This window comes from Podarcis raffonei, chromosome 1 (genome assembly GCF_027172205.1).
Source record: "Podarcis raffonei isolate rPodRaf1 chromosome 1, rPodRaf1.pri, whole genome shotgun sequence".
NCBI classification, from domain to species: Eukaryota; Metazoa; Chordata; class Lepidosauria; order Squamata; family Lacertidae; genus Podarcis; species Podarcis raffonei.
The window spans coordinates 60,787,872-60,801,497 of record NC_070602.1 but is presented as its reverse complement, the minus strand read 5'-3'; the positions used below and the strand labels follow the sequence as shown (position 1 = coordinate 60,801,497).

At 39.0% G+C, this 13,626-nt stretch overlaps 1 protein-coding gene across 6 annotated transcripts in view; it reads right to left on the bottom strand.

Moving 5' to 3' along the window:
* Nucleotides 1-13,626, bottom strand: part of ANO5 (anoctamin 5) — a 63,286-nt gene that overhangs the window by 37,254 nt on the left and 12,406 nt on the right. For 3 of the 6 annotated variants that reach the window (XM_053389237.1, XM_053389246.1, XM_053389254.1), the window contains exons 2-3: nt 5,257-5,327; nt 2,498-2,545 (exon numbers count right to left, since the gene is read on the bottom strand). In XM_053389237.1, the coding sequence (XP_053245212.1) occupies nt 2,498-2,545; nt 5,257-5,327 (119 nt within the window). The remainder of the gene's footprint in view (nt 1-2,497; nt 2,546-5,256; nt 5,328-13,626) is intronic. The other 3 variants (XM_053389263.1, XM_053389272.1, XM_053389281.1) reach the window with 1 other exon arrangement.

Genomic DNA, 13,626 nt, shown 5'->3' with positions numbered 1-13,626 from the left:
CAAAGCAAAATTGGAAGAATGGATATGCCCTCCAGTTCATAAAGCTAAGAACAGATAAAAGCCTCACATTTTATTTCTGTCCTGAGGCTTTTACCACAATATGATTAAAACCAGTTTCAGTGCCCTCTTATTTAAAAAGTCAAAGCAAGATCCAAGTTGTCTGTACCCTAACAGCTAAGTAGGTTGTGTACAAGCTTTTAGCACTTCATTCCCTAAAGGTAGCTGCTAACTCCAAAACAAATAAGAGGTCAGCCACCAGTAACATAGCTAAGAAAAGCAAATTTTGGTTACAGCCTCCACCACCAAATTATATTAACAGAAGAGTTCTTGGTGTTTCTTTTTTTAATAATACTTGCTTATACATTTATTATATCAGATGAATACTGTAAGAATTATTTGCTGCATATGCCACTGGTTCCCAAACCCTATCCCCTGTGGACAACTTAAAAATTACTGAAGTCTTGGCAGACCATTTATTGATTTTTCTGCCTGTTGTAGCAATCGTGATGCACTGTGCTAGATGCTGGATGATTTTTAATTGCTTTTTTATTGCTTCATTTATTTCTTATCATGTATTTTATTGCATTACAGGTTGCATGCCATAAATTTCAAATTGTGATACAATAAAATACATAAAAAAGAAGCAATAAAAGACAATTAAAAATAAATATGAGTGTTTGATGCAGACATGCTGTGGATCACCTAGATAAAGCTCATGGAGCACTAGGGTCCACAGACCGCAGTTTGGCAATCTGCACATGTACAGTACAACAAATCACTTCAGAAATAAAATCAGTGCACAAAAAGGAGATGATGTTCATGATGCATATGCACTGTATTGTAAGATAACCAAGATATCACCAAAGTCTGCTAACATGATTCTGGGATGGAAGTGTGAGCGATCAACTGACCAGAAATACCAAGGAAGAATATATGGTCATAAAAAGCAGTAAAAAGTCACAGCGATATTTTTCCACATCTTTAAATTCACAACACATTGTGTTGGAGTTATATTTCACAATTACAAACTTTATATTGCTTAATTGTACAAAATATTATATAACATATTAATTAAAACCTGTGGGTTTTTTTTAAAAAAAAACATAGTTTAGGGGTACTCTCATTTTCCTATACATATTGAAATACTGCCCCTCAATGAGGCCAAACTTAGATTCACAAAATGTTTAGGGGTATGCGTACCCCAGCGTCCCACTAGGGGGAAAAGCACTGATTAAAACCATAAAAAAGACAAACATTCATGGAAGTTATTAGGTAAGAAAAAAAACTAAAATAGGCCTACTTCACTTAAGCACATCAAATAAATAAATGTAAATCCAGAGTTATAACTTTCTCTTGGCTCAGAATACAAGGAGCAGTACAGTAAATAATGATAAAGATCCATCCATCGGGCACCACAAACCGGGTAGATAAATAAATGGAAAAGTAACACCAGTATTAGTAACACCAATACACAATGATAGTAAGAAGTCAGAAGCGGCTACCTCATATAATTTCGTCCGTGAATCTAAGGATATCTAAGTGTACCTGAAAGGCAGACTGCCTCAACTCCATTCAAAATTCATTGGATTAAAAGCGAGATACCATGTTAAGAATGTTAACAGATACCATTTTTATCCTGCTTTCACTAGCTGCATATTGTTACAGTAATTAATAAAGCAAAGCATTACACTTTCTTGGACTTCATTTTTCAAACTGATCCATTAGAGACTCCCCACTGCCCAACACTTATGCTTGCTTCAGTACAAGACAAGGGGGTGTTGAAAGTCCATTTATTCAGAAGGGGCATGCAGACTCCCACTGACAGATGAATGAGCAAGGTGGTAGAAAATAAACCCAAAGTCCTGTTAAAACAGCAGAAAAGATCCAAACACATAATAGCAACTCATTCCACAGCAAACCCAAGAAATTAAAAAAAAAAACTTTCCAGTTTTCAGCATTGTGTGGAAATTTTATGCAGATTTGTCACTTCATATTTGGTGTACTCTCTGTCCTTGATACCACTGTCCATTTTAATGATTAAAATGAATGCCAGCAAACTGAGAACACTAGGCAATTAAAGAGACAAGAATTGTTTAATTTTTGGATGGACAGAGACTCCATATCTAAAGGGTAATCGCTTATTCTAAAGTGTCATTCCAGAAACAGACATTACCCTTATTTCTGAAATCTTGATACTGTAACTCAAAGGAAGAAAATCAAGGGTCACCATTGCATTTGCAGAATGGCTTCTGTTCTACTAGAGGTGTCTACTAATATAAGAGAAAGGGGGATCATTGTTGCTGATTTCTCATGCAGTCTCCCATTTTACCTTCCACACTGTTCTGGAGAGTCTATTGCACAGATTGTTGAAGGGATATCCAAAATATCTTAAGAAAACTGGAAAATATTTTTTTTCTGTTGTTGCATTTTGACATACAGTAAGAGACAACACTATTCATGCAGGGATGCATAACCACTGCCACTGATTGCTGCTTACCCCTTGAAGATCAGAGATGAGTAATGTAGTCTCAGTGGTACTTAGGCCCTGCCAGTGGCATCATGAGAAAAATATAATGGGATTAGTGTAGATGCAAAAGCTGCAGGGTGCTTAAAACAAAAAACAAAAACCCCAGCAGTAACCATGAAGCCTTGGAGGGTTTGTATGTGTTTTTAAAGCTGCAGTGAGTAATTTCCAGTTTAATTCTCAAGGAAACAATAGACTGCCATAGCCACCTGTCAGCTTTATTTCCTGTGAGGAAATAAAGTGAGGAAACTTAAACCACAGTAATTTATGTTTTACATGGTTATTATCTTCCTGTTTGCGAACAGGAATAAAAGTTTCTATCTAATAATCTTTTGGTTATTCTGCTGTAAAAAAATAAAAATAGAAAAAGGCTATGGTTTTGATAAGAGTTTTATACCACATTTGGAAATGATGGGGAAAGGAAGCTTTCTTTACATTTTTATCATAATAAATTTCCTGTTGGTCACTAAAAGCTTTTGGAAATTTCTATAATCTAGCGGTCTCTTGAATGCAATCAAATTTACTATGTAAATTAGAAGTTTGCTGTATACCTCAAGAAGTGAGTAAATTTGGTATGAAAAATGATCTAACGTTTTATGTAATAGCGAACAAATGCTTAGGACAAGGTTTTCCAACAGTGATCTCAAAACATGAGTTTAAACTGGCAGTCGAGCGGGGTGCATAGTGGTGATGCATGAAGATATATAAAGACAAATGTTTGATGCGTTAGTTTCAAATACAGGTAGGGAATATGAAACAAGATGTGCAAATTTTTCTAGGTTAATTTCAGTCCAGTGCATATGAGTGCATGAGAATGTTACAGTATTAGACAATAAAAGCCAATATTCATCCACAAATTAAACTGGATTCAAGTTTGTCACTGAGCATCTAGCACAAAAATTCAAACAAGTGATCACCTTTGTATTTAAATTAGATAAAGATGTACAACAGAATATATTGGACGGTAACTGTTGCAGCAAGCAAAGTGGATAAGGTATTTATTATGTGAAAGTATGGCAGCCAAGCAGAACTAATTGTAGGCTAACATTCATCACAATAAATATTACTCAAAATGCATACTCATAAAACATTTTGGTAATGGCTTATCCATAACTCATCTTGTATACTATGCATTGCATGTAAATTATTGTAAAGAAATCAGAATTTAAAATGCTGAAAAAACTTAATTGAAGTAGCAAATATCTGCCCATATTTATCATAAATATGTGTAGCCTTGATGCAGCTACTGAATTTACATTTGCTTTGCAACCAGAAGCCAAGAAATACAATTTTAGTATCAGATTTACACACAGGCTTTACCCAATAAAGCAAAAATACATTTGCCTTGAAATATAATTGCAAAAGTGAGCAGAATCATATTGCCCTCCCCATTCCTCTACAGTGTGTCTTGAACTTGCACCTCATTTTCCAGCTCTATGCCCTATGGCATTGGGCATTATTGCTGTCAATATGTGGCTATTATGTTGAAAAATAAACAGTACCTGTGCACAGTTTATGGTACAAAGGGAAATAAACTTCTATGTGGAGGGATACATACACTGGCCTCTTCGTGCTTGTTCAACGGTGGTTCACACACTGGAAGATGCTGCAACATCATTATATCTGGCAGGTGTATATTTTGTGAGAGAACAAAGATTGACTCCTCCTACATCTGGTTAACATGGGGACATCTCTGCAACCTCAACCTCAAATCCACACCACTGCCTCACTCCACTGCCATGGACAATGGGGTGTGGCGGTTGCTGTTACTCTATTTTGGAGCAGAGCGTTTTTCTGGGATAGTGAGTCTAGAATATGGCAGATGTTGTACCAGTGTAGTGAAAGCACAGCTCTTCTCCTGGTGTATGGGAATAAAGGATTGTTCTTCCCACATAGTACTGGTATATGCCCTCAAATACTACCACGTGTTTAAACTCATTAAACTCATGATAGGTATGCGATTCGCAACCTGAACAATTTCACTAAAGTAATGAAGAGAATATATATTTACAAGAGCAAATACATACAGTATCCAAAGTATACAACAAGTGGGCTACCAATATCAAATCAAGACTTTCTAATAATCAGCCTAAAGCAATAAATAAATAAATACAGCACTAAATATATATAAAATACAGTTTAAGTTGGGTTGTTAAAAAAACACTTTACATTAAGATATAGGAAGCTGCCTTGAACTAGGTTAGACTATTTGTCCAGCTATGCAAAGAAATGGATAGCATTAACTATGATGAGAACTGTGAATTAATACTTTTATTATTATATCACATGGAAATACAAACACAAGGCATAGATGGCTTTCTCATATCTAAATCACATAACATTATTTGATTTCATGTAGCATTCATCAGCTTAATCATCTAACCAATTCACACATGTAACCAGGCTTCTATATGCAGTTTCCTAGATTAGGGGGCACTTGTACAATTCTGCTGCGCAATGGAATTTAGGGTGGACAAACTTTCCTGGCTCCATTTTCCTTGTCTTCTGTAGACTGGCAAGGCCCTGCATTCCAATCTTTTTGTCTTCCAATTTCCCCTGAGAATTCTATAATTGATTCCTTAGAAGCCAATTTCTAAATATTAAGGTGTATGCCTTCCCTGAGAGATTAACGGCAATCTAAAGAGGTTTTCACTTACCCACAAGCATTACTTCCCTTTCAGTATCAAAAATCACATTTTATAAAATGAACTGTGCCCACAGTTAAACCTTACCTCAGAGTTGCAAGGCAGTTCTGAATCTGTGTTTGATAAATTTTCAAATAAAGGTCCATTGCTTTCTTCTCCTAAAGAATACAGGAATAAAATTCACATTTACCTCAAATGTATGCTTCCCTAAAAAATAATAATAATTCATGTTTGAAGTTAAAAGAAATATTTACAGCCCAATCTTAAATATGTTTACTTAGAGCTAAGGCTTTCTGAGTTTAACGAGGCTTATTTCTGTTCACATGTACTAACCAATAGGTGCCCTTGGTAGTCACATAACAACACAGACAATTCTGGCAGTGTTGCCATGCTTGCAATTCTGGAATACTGATTTCATATTTTAGTAGCTACATCCTGAGAGGCCATGATCATCCACAATAAGTAGTGCATCATGTACAGCAAAGGGAGGACAAGCGTGTTTCGCATCATAGGAATCTGCCTTCTACTGAGTTATTGGTCAGCTAGCTGATTTGTGATGGCTCTCCACCCCTGCCTGGAGATGTCAGGGACCTTCCACACATAAAGCATGTGTTCTGCTAAAGTTACAGCCCTTTCCCACATCTGTGCAAACATACTGAATTGAGGCAAAAGTTAGGAAAAAGGTAGGAGGGGGGGAGGGAGAGGGGGCATGTGGGTGAGGAAGGGCTTGGCCTCCTCCATCCCTTCAAGATGGAGGGGCCCTCAGCCCCATCCCAAAAGACATTGGGGGAGGGGGGCTGCAGGCACCTCTGCCCTGTAGAGTTGGCACCTATGTGTACCAGCAACTCTGTTCGACACTCCACATAATCCATGAAAGTTTATGCCATAATAAATGCGTCAATCTTTGAGGTGCCACAATATTTTTTTTGCTGTTTTTGCTGCAACAGACTAACATGTCAACCATCTCTAAATACATTGTTGTGCTTGTTCTGTAGCCATTTCCTGAAAATGCAACCGGCCTTTCATTGTTAAAGAATCAATGAAGAATACTTTTTTGTGCTTCTCCAAGCAATGGGATCTTGTCTTCTGTACACTGAAAGAAGTATCAACCTTCAAGCAAAGATTATCCTGTATTCTGGCCACACTTGTACTCTACATAGAGTTTGTACCTCTGAATCATTACATGAAGAAAAGCCACAGAACAACATGCATCCTAATAACTAACAGCAATGCAGGAATTCACATGAAGAACTTTCTTATAAATGGGCTTTCTCTGTTCACACTTTGTCCTGAGCTCAATAAGAGCTGTTTATTTTACCTGCAAGCGTACAATGTCTAATGAATGGTTTTGAATGATGCCAGCTGATGCCCTGATATCAGATTATATAATTTACATGAGGTAAATAATCTTTCAAAAGTGATAATATACATGATAATATTTTATATCCTTATACCTTGCTGCTGTTCATTTAACTGTTTGCCAGCGAGAAAGAAAACAATTGAAACATCTATGTCTGGCATTCAATGAACTTCTTGCATACAAGTATGAAACACTGACCACAATTTACCTATTTCATATGGTCATGAAATCTTTAAAATATGCATCAAGACCCCCACCTACTAGGAGTTTCCTGCTCAGTTTAACGAAGAAATTCTACTTCTACTGAAATCAATGGAGAAACTCAGACCTGTTCTTTGGAACTTCCTCCTGTTGCAAAACTGGTTGTTTTCCATGGCTTAAAAATTTCCATAAATTTTACATAAAGAAGAGCTTTATGTGCACAGTGGAGAGTCCAAACAGCTTTGGATCATAGACCATTCATCTATGAGCCCAAATGATTTCACCATAATCCCGCCCCCAAGCGTGCCTAGAATGGCAGCTTTGGATTTTTGTATTCCACTATGTTGAGCTTGTATTCATGAATCTAGTAGTATATGTAAATTGAACGTTGTATGTTGAACATGCAATGTTATTAGCATACCTTGTTGACTTATTGTGTAAACTGCCTTTGAAGTACCATCATATGGAACTCATTCTACCGTATTTTTCGCCCTACAGGACACACTTTTTCCCCTCCAAAAATGAAGGAGAAATGTGTGTGCGTCCTATGGGGCGAATGCAGGCTTTTGCTGAAGCCTGGAGAGTGAGAGGGGTCGGTGGGCACCAACCCCTTTCGCTCTCCAGGCTTCGCGGACCTCTCCGCAAGCAGCGGGAGCAGAGAGTTGCCAGCATTCCGAAGCCTGCGCACGCTGAGATCAGCGCGCCCAGGCTTCACGGACCTCTCCGCAAGCAGTGGGAGCGCTCCCGCTGCTTGCGGAGAGTTGCCTGCATTCCGAAGTCTGCGCGCGCTGAGATCAGCCCGTCCAGGCTTTGCGGACCTCTCCGCAAGCAGCGGGAGCACTCCAGCTGCTTGCGGAGAGTTGCCAGCATGCCGAAGCCTGCGCGCGCTGAGATCAGTGCGCCCAGGCTTCGCGGACCTCTCCGCAAGCAGCGAGAGCCAGCGCTGGGCTCCCACGGCTTGCAGAGAGCTGCCTGTTTGGGGGCTGGGATCGGGGGAAGCTCGGGCCTCCCCCGCCCCAGCCCCGCGCCTGGGATCGGGGGAAGCTCGGGCCTCCCCCGCCCCAGCCCCGCGCCTGGGGGGGGGAATAATTTCCCCCCCTTTATTTCCCCCCAAAAACTAGGTGCGCCTTATGGGACGGTGCGTCCTATAGGGCAAAAAATACGGTAATTCTCACATGCAACCTATACTTGATGCTTCTGTCACCGACTACCAAATATGCATGTGTGAACTTATGCTTAGGCTTTTGTCTTAAGCCTGTTTATATGGAAGGCAATTCTGTGAAGTCAGTCTGCGAAACACTTAAAACATTTAAATTTGGCTAAAGAAGAAACTTAATATCTTCTTGATTTACAACTACATCTCATTAGATAGAAAGGAGGGGAAAACTGAATTAAATTTCCTTTGAAATGTGTCTGAAACATATTGAGGTATATACACTAACCAGCAAGCAATCTCTCTCTAGCACATATTCACTTTATTTAATAAACTTTACATTTCACTTGGCTACAGTGAAACCTCTATGTGGTTTACAAGAAATATTGTAATTATCAACAAAAACAGTTTAGCAGGCACTGAAAAGTGTACAGCAAAGGTGCCTATGCAATGTCAAAACGCAAGGAACAGACATAGCACAAAGGAATTGAGTTTCCATTGTGCAATATCTGTTGCAGAACAAATCCTTAAAGAAATGATTTGTGTTTCTAAAGCAGAATGAAATCTACTTTGTGGCAAAGGAATTAAAACTGCCTGGAGAGAACACATAATAAATCTGATTCAAACCAGCTCTACCAAGAGACTTGTATCATTCTGTTGCTCTGAACATGTTGTTCTGTACCTACAGACCTCCCTGCCTTTGAGTGTAATGAACACTCTAAACTGGACGAATCTGAGTACAGTGGTACCTTGGTTGTCAAATGGCTTGGCTCCTGAACAAATCAGCTCGCGAACCCTGCAAAGCTGGAAGTGAGTGTTCCGGTTTGCGAACGTTTTTTGGAAGCCAAATGTCTGACGCGACTTCTGCAGCTTCCAGTTGAGTGCAGGAAGCTCCTGCAGCCAATCGGAAGACTCCCAGAACAGATTAAGTTCAACAACCTAGGTACTACTGTACCTCTCCTCTCTCATAGCTACAGAGAAGTGTTCAGAAGCTTCTGTTTCCATTTTGAATTGATTGTAGATTTCTGTCTCACTCAAACCTGGACAAATGGTAGTTAATTTCAACAATGATGAAATGAAACAAGCTACAGTTTATGAAGTTGGCTTGTTTTGTATAACCATACTATACTCAAGATTACAGTTAGGGTTTAGACAACAGAATAAAACTATGGTTAATCTAAACCAGAAGTGGGATTTTACAGTCTCCTCCAGAGGAGAGGGGAAGAAGTTCATGCATGACTCAGGTTTGCAAAGGCTCATTCTCACAATGCTAAACCAGGGCAGATCCATACTATACATGTAAAGTGAATTCAACATTTATTTAAAGCATATGGCTTCCTCCAAAGGATCACAGAAATTGTAGTTTGTTAAGAGCACCGAAAGTTGTAGCTCTGTAAAGGGAAACCACAGTTCCCAAGATTCTTCAGGAAAGTCATGTGCTCTAAAGGTATGGTGTGAATCTACCTCAAGACACACAAATAAGCCATGGAATTCCATGACACTACTACTACCCTGAAGGACAGAAGAAATAAATAAATCATGTAAAACTTGTTTCTTTGTAGAAATAACCACATCCTTCTTTAGAATGAAAACTTGTTTGCTGAGCCACATTTGAACCCAACTTTGGTTTGGTTTGTACATTGGTTCACCTTGTTAGTGACAAAGACTTGCATAATTAAAGTCTTTCCTCAGGCCAAAACATGAGGTGAGAGGCTTTCAAATAGATCATCCCAGCAGAAGTTCTGTCATGTGGATATGGTTTAAGTGCCCTCTGTTTCTCCAATTTCTGATTTAGTCACTGTATCTCTTTGCTTGATATTTGTTCCTGTTCCTCATTTGGTTTTCAACATCCTGATTCAGAGCAGATCTCTTAATATCCTCTCCTAGTTCCACATACTGTGTGAATTCTGTGTGCACACAGAAGCACTGCTGAAGCAACAGAGGTATCCACTAATACAAGAAGAGGGGAGGGGATTTTTGCTGATGCCTCTTCCTCTGCACAATTTATTTTGCAAGCTACTTTAAAATAAACAAAATGGTGGTATATGACACCAGCGAAATTAGCTAAAATGTATAAAACAGATAATAAATGTTGGATATGTAAAGAAAAAGAGGGTACCTTTTACCATATGTGGTGAGAATGCAAGAAAGTGAAGGACTTCTAGGAAATGATTTATAAGATAAAAAAAATGTTGAAATACACATTTGTTAAAAAACCAGAAGCCCTTCTGTTGGGTATGGTGGATACAGAAATTCGTAAGAATCAAAAAATTTAAGGACTATTTACAGAAACATTGTAAAATTTAAGAAAGCTAGATGGTGTTGGATTGAAACTGAGAGGTTTCTAGCTGCAATAATATATAAGAACATAGATGGGGAAAAGAAAGGGTTTAAAAATAAGGTAATGTTATAAGCTGTAATGCTTTAAATGAAGGATTTGCTGAACAAATAATCTTAATTGGGATACAAGAAGGAGAAGTATGAGGAGGTCTGAGAAATTTGTTATTTAAAAGCATGGTTTATGAATTTTATGTCTGTATTTAATGTTTCTGTTTGTTTTGTTTGTTTGTTTGTTTGTTTAAAAAATTGGAAAATTTAATAAATATTCTTTAAAAAAAAACAACAGAAATTCGTAAGAATGATAAAAAAATGTGTTTATGTGATAACTGCAGCAAGGATACTATTAGCCCAAAGATGGAAACAAGAAGAAATACCAACTAAAGAAGAGTGGTAAGAGAGATGGCGAGACTAACAGGGGAAATTCAGGACCAGACTAAAGGAATGGAATAAGTTTTTGATATATTTGGAAAGCAATTGTAATCAATTGACATCGCTTGTAGGGTTAAAAGAAGTTTTGTAAGGAGTAATTTATAAATTATTGTGAAAAGAATTAAGAATAGATGTATTGGAAATTTGAGTTTATAGCAATAATTATAGTAACAAATTGCATAATTAGAAAGGCTTTAGAAAACCATCAGTCGAGGTTGAAGGAAGTCTTAGGCTGTGATAGCCAAAAACTTTGAAATGATGTTTAAAAGGATGTTATGCTGTGTAAAAACCAATAAAAAATTAAACAAAACAAAACAAAATAAACAAAATGAATTTGAAAATTCTATTTGAGATAATCTTGGGGACCAAGTGGAATAAAAATGAGATAATGAGTTACTGTATATAATGCAATACAGTTTTGAAACTTTCAAAAGTATAAATCCATAGATCCTTGTAGCAAATGTTTAATCTTTCACCCATATTATAGTTTCGGGTTGCACTCAAAATAAAGTAAGAGCTGGCTGCTGGCTGCTGGCTTTACTGTGGCCTTGCAAAGGTCTTTTTCTTCTTCTAAGTATCCATTTTCAGTTTGTAATTGTCAGCACAATACTTGTCAGGCTTGCTCCAAAGATGCTAAGTCTGGTCTTTCACATATCCTAACTTATAGTTAAGAAGAAGTCTTTGAATAGCAAACCACATATCACTGTGTAATTTCAAAGTAAAGCTATGGAAAAATTAGAGGCCCAAAGAAGTTAAATTTAGCAGAGCTTCTTTTTAGCATGTGCCCCACCAAGCGTTTTCATACCGCAGGGGCATTTGCCATCTCGCCACATTCTTGGTCGTTCTAAAAATCCCTAGGTATCACAAGAATCCTGTTGAGAGAAGCTATATCATCACTTGGAATGTCAAGCTATAAAACTGGACCACACCTAAAGTATTGTGGCTTCTGGAGAGTGTGTTCTCTGGAACTATTTTATCAGCAATAGATAACAAGAAGAAAATACTGACCCCATCAAGAATTTCAGATAACAAAATAAGCATGTGATTTCTTTAAATATCATGCTTCTTTGTGCTCATGAGGTGAAATGGGGTGGGGAGAGGTGATATTCACAGATTCCCACTTTGCTATGTACTGCATTTCTTGGCACAACCTACCACTTTGTTGCAAAGGTCCATCACACTTCTTTAGCAGATTGGCTGGGTACATAGGGCTTCAGAGGAAAAAGGAATTACCAAAACCCATTCCTCCTCTTTACACTAATGGAAGTATCCATTAGTGATGCAGGTGGCACTGTGGGTTAAACCATAGAGCCTAGGACTTGCCAATCATAAGGTCAGTGGTTCGAATCCCTGCGACGGGGTGAGCTCCCGTTGCTTGGTCCCTGCTCCTGCCAACCTAGCAGCTCGAAAGCACGAAGTGCAAGTAGATAAATAGGTACCGCTCCAGTGGGAAGGTAAACGGCGTTTCTGTGCACTGCTCTGGTTCACCAGAAGCGGCTTAGTCATGCTGGCCACATGACCCGGAAGCTGTACGCCGGCTCCCTCGGCCAATAAAGCAAGATGAGTGCCGCAACCCCAGAGTCGGTCATGACTGGACCTAATGGTCAGGAGTCCCTTTATCTTTAAGTATCCATTGGATCAAAAAGCTTTTTGCAAGTGGAGTAATACAACTGAATACAATCCATAAAATGGCAACCTGAGACTAGTAGGAATTAATTTATTCAACTATATCTGTTTTCGGCCAATAACTCTAAATATGTATAAGAAAGCTAAAGAAGTTAGTATTTCAAAGGCTGTAAAGTATACACTGGGGTATACGGCTGGGGAGGGCAGGATATAAATAAAATTATTTATTTATTTATTTATTATTATTATTATTATTATTATTATTATTATTATTATTATTATTATTATACACAAATTCCAGACCAGACAGCCAGACTGTCCCTTTCAGATTTCAATGAAAGTTTAAGTCCTCAAAGGGTAAAGGAAGGTTCAATCCAGTATTTATTGTAGTAGCATCTCTTGCAACTATGTCTTCACCACCTTGCATTATATCTTTGCTTTAGTTACTTTCATTATTATAGATCACAAATATTTCATATACAGGAAATAAGTACAGTGGTGCCTCGCAAGACGAAATTAATTCGTTCCGCAAGTTTTTTCTTCTTGCGAGTTTTTCGTCTTGTGAAGCACGGTTTCCCATAGGAATGCATTGAAAATCAATCAATGCGTTCCTATGGAGACCGTCCGGGGACAGAGGGGAAGCGCCACGCGCCTTCCCCTCTGTCCCCGGACCTGTTTTAAAGCAAGGAGCAGCGGGGAGAAGATAGCTTCTCCCTGTTGCCTGCCCTGCAATCTCCGGGGACAGAGGGGAAGGCGTGCGCGCCTTCCCCTCTGTCCCCTCTTTTGAAGCAAGGGGCGGAGGGGAGAAGATTGCTTCTCCCCATTGCCGCCCCTTGGTTCAAAAGGGGTCCGGCGACAGAGGGGAAGGCGCGCACGCCTTCCCCTCTGTCCCCGGAGATTGCGGGGCTGGCAATGGGGAGAAGCGATCTTCTCCCCGCCGCCCCTTGCTTCAAAAGAGGTGCGGGGCCAGCGGGGAAGACGCGCTGCGCTTCCCCGCTATCCCCGGAGCTTGCGGGGCAAGCTTCGTTTTGCGAAGCAAGCCCATAGGGAAATGCGTCTTGCGAAGCGGCTAAGAAAACGAAAAACTCCTTCGTCTAGCGAGTTTTTCGTCTTCCGAGGCGTTCGTCTTGTGGGGTACCACTGTAATACTGAATTGTTTATTGTTTCCCCTTATAGCAACTCTGCAGCATGCACCACTTCTAGTAAAATATTGAATGAAAATATAAAAGCACTTCAATTCCTTGTCATTTGCAAGTGAATTGCGAGAGCAGGTCTTGCTATAGTTTTCAAGATCATGAACGACATCAGTTTGGAAAATAATGGCTAGCACTCTATGATATAAACCAAT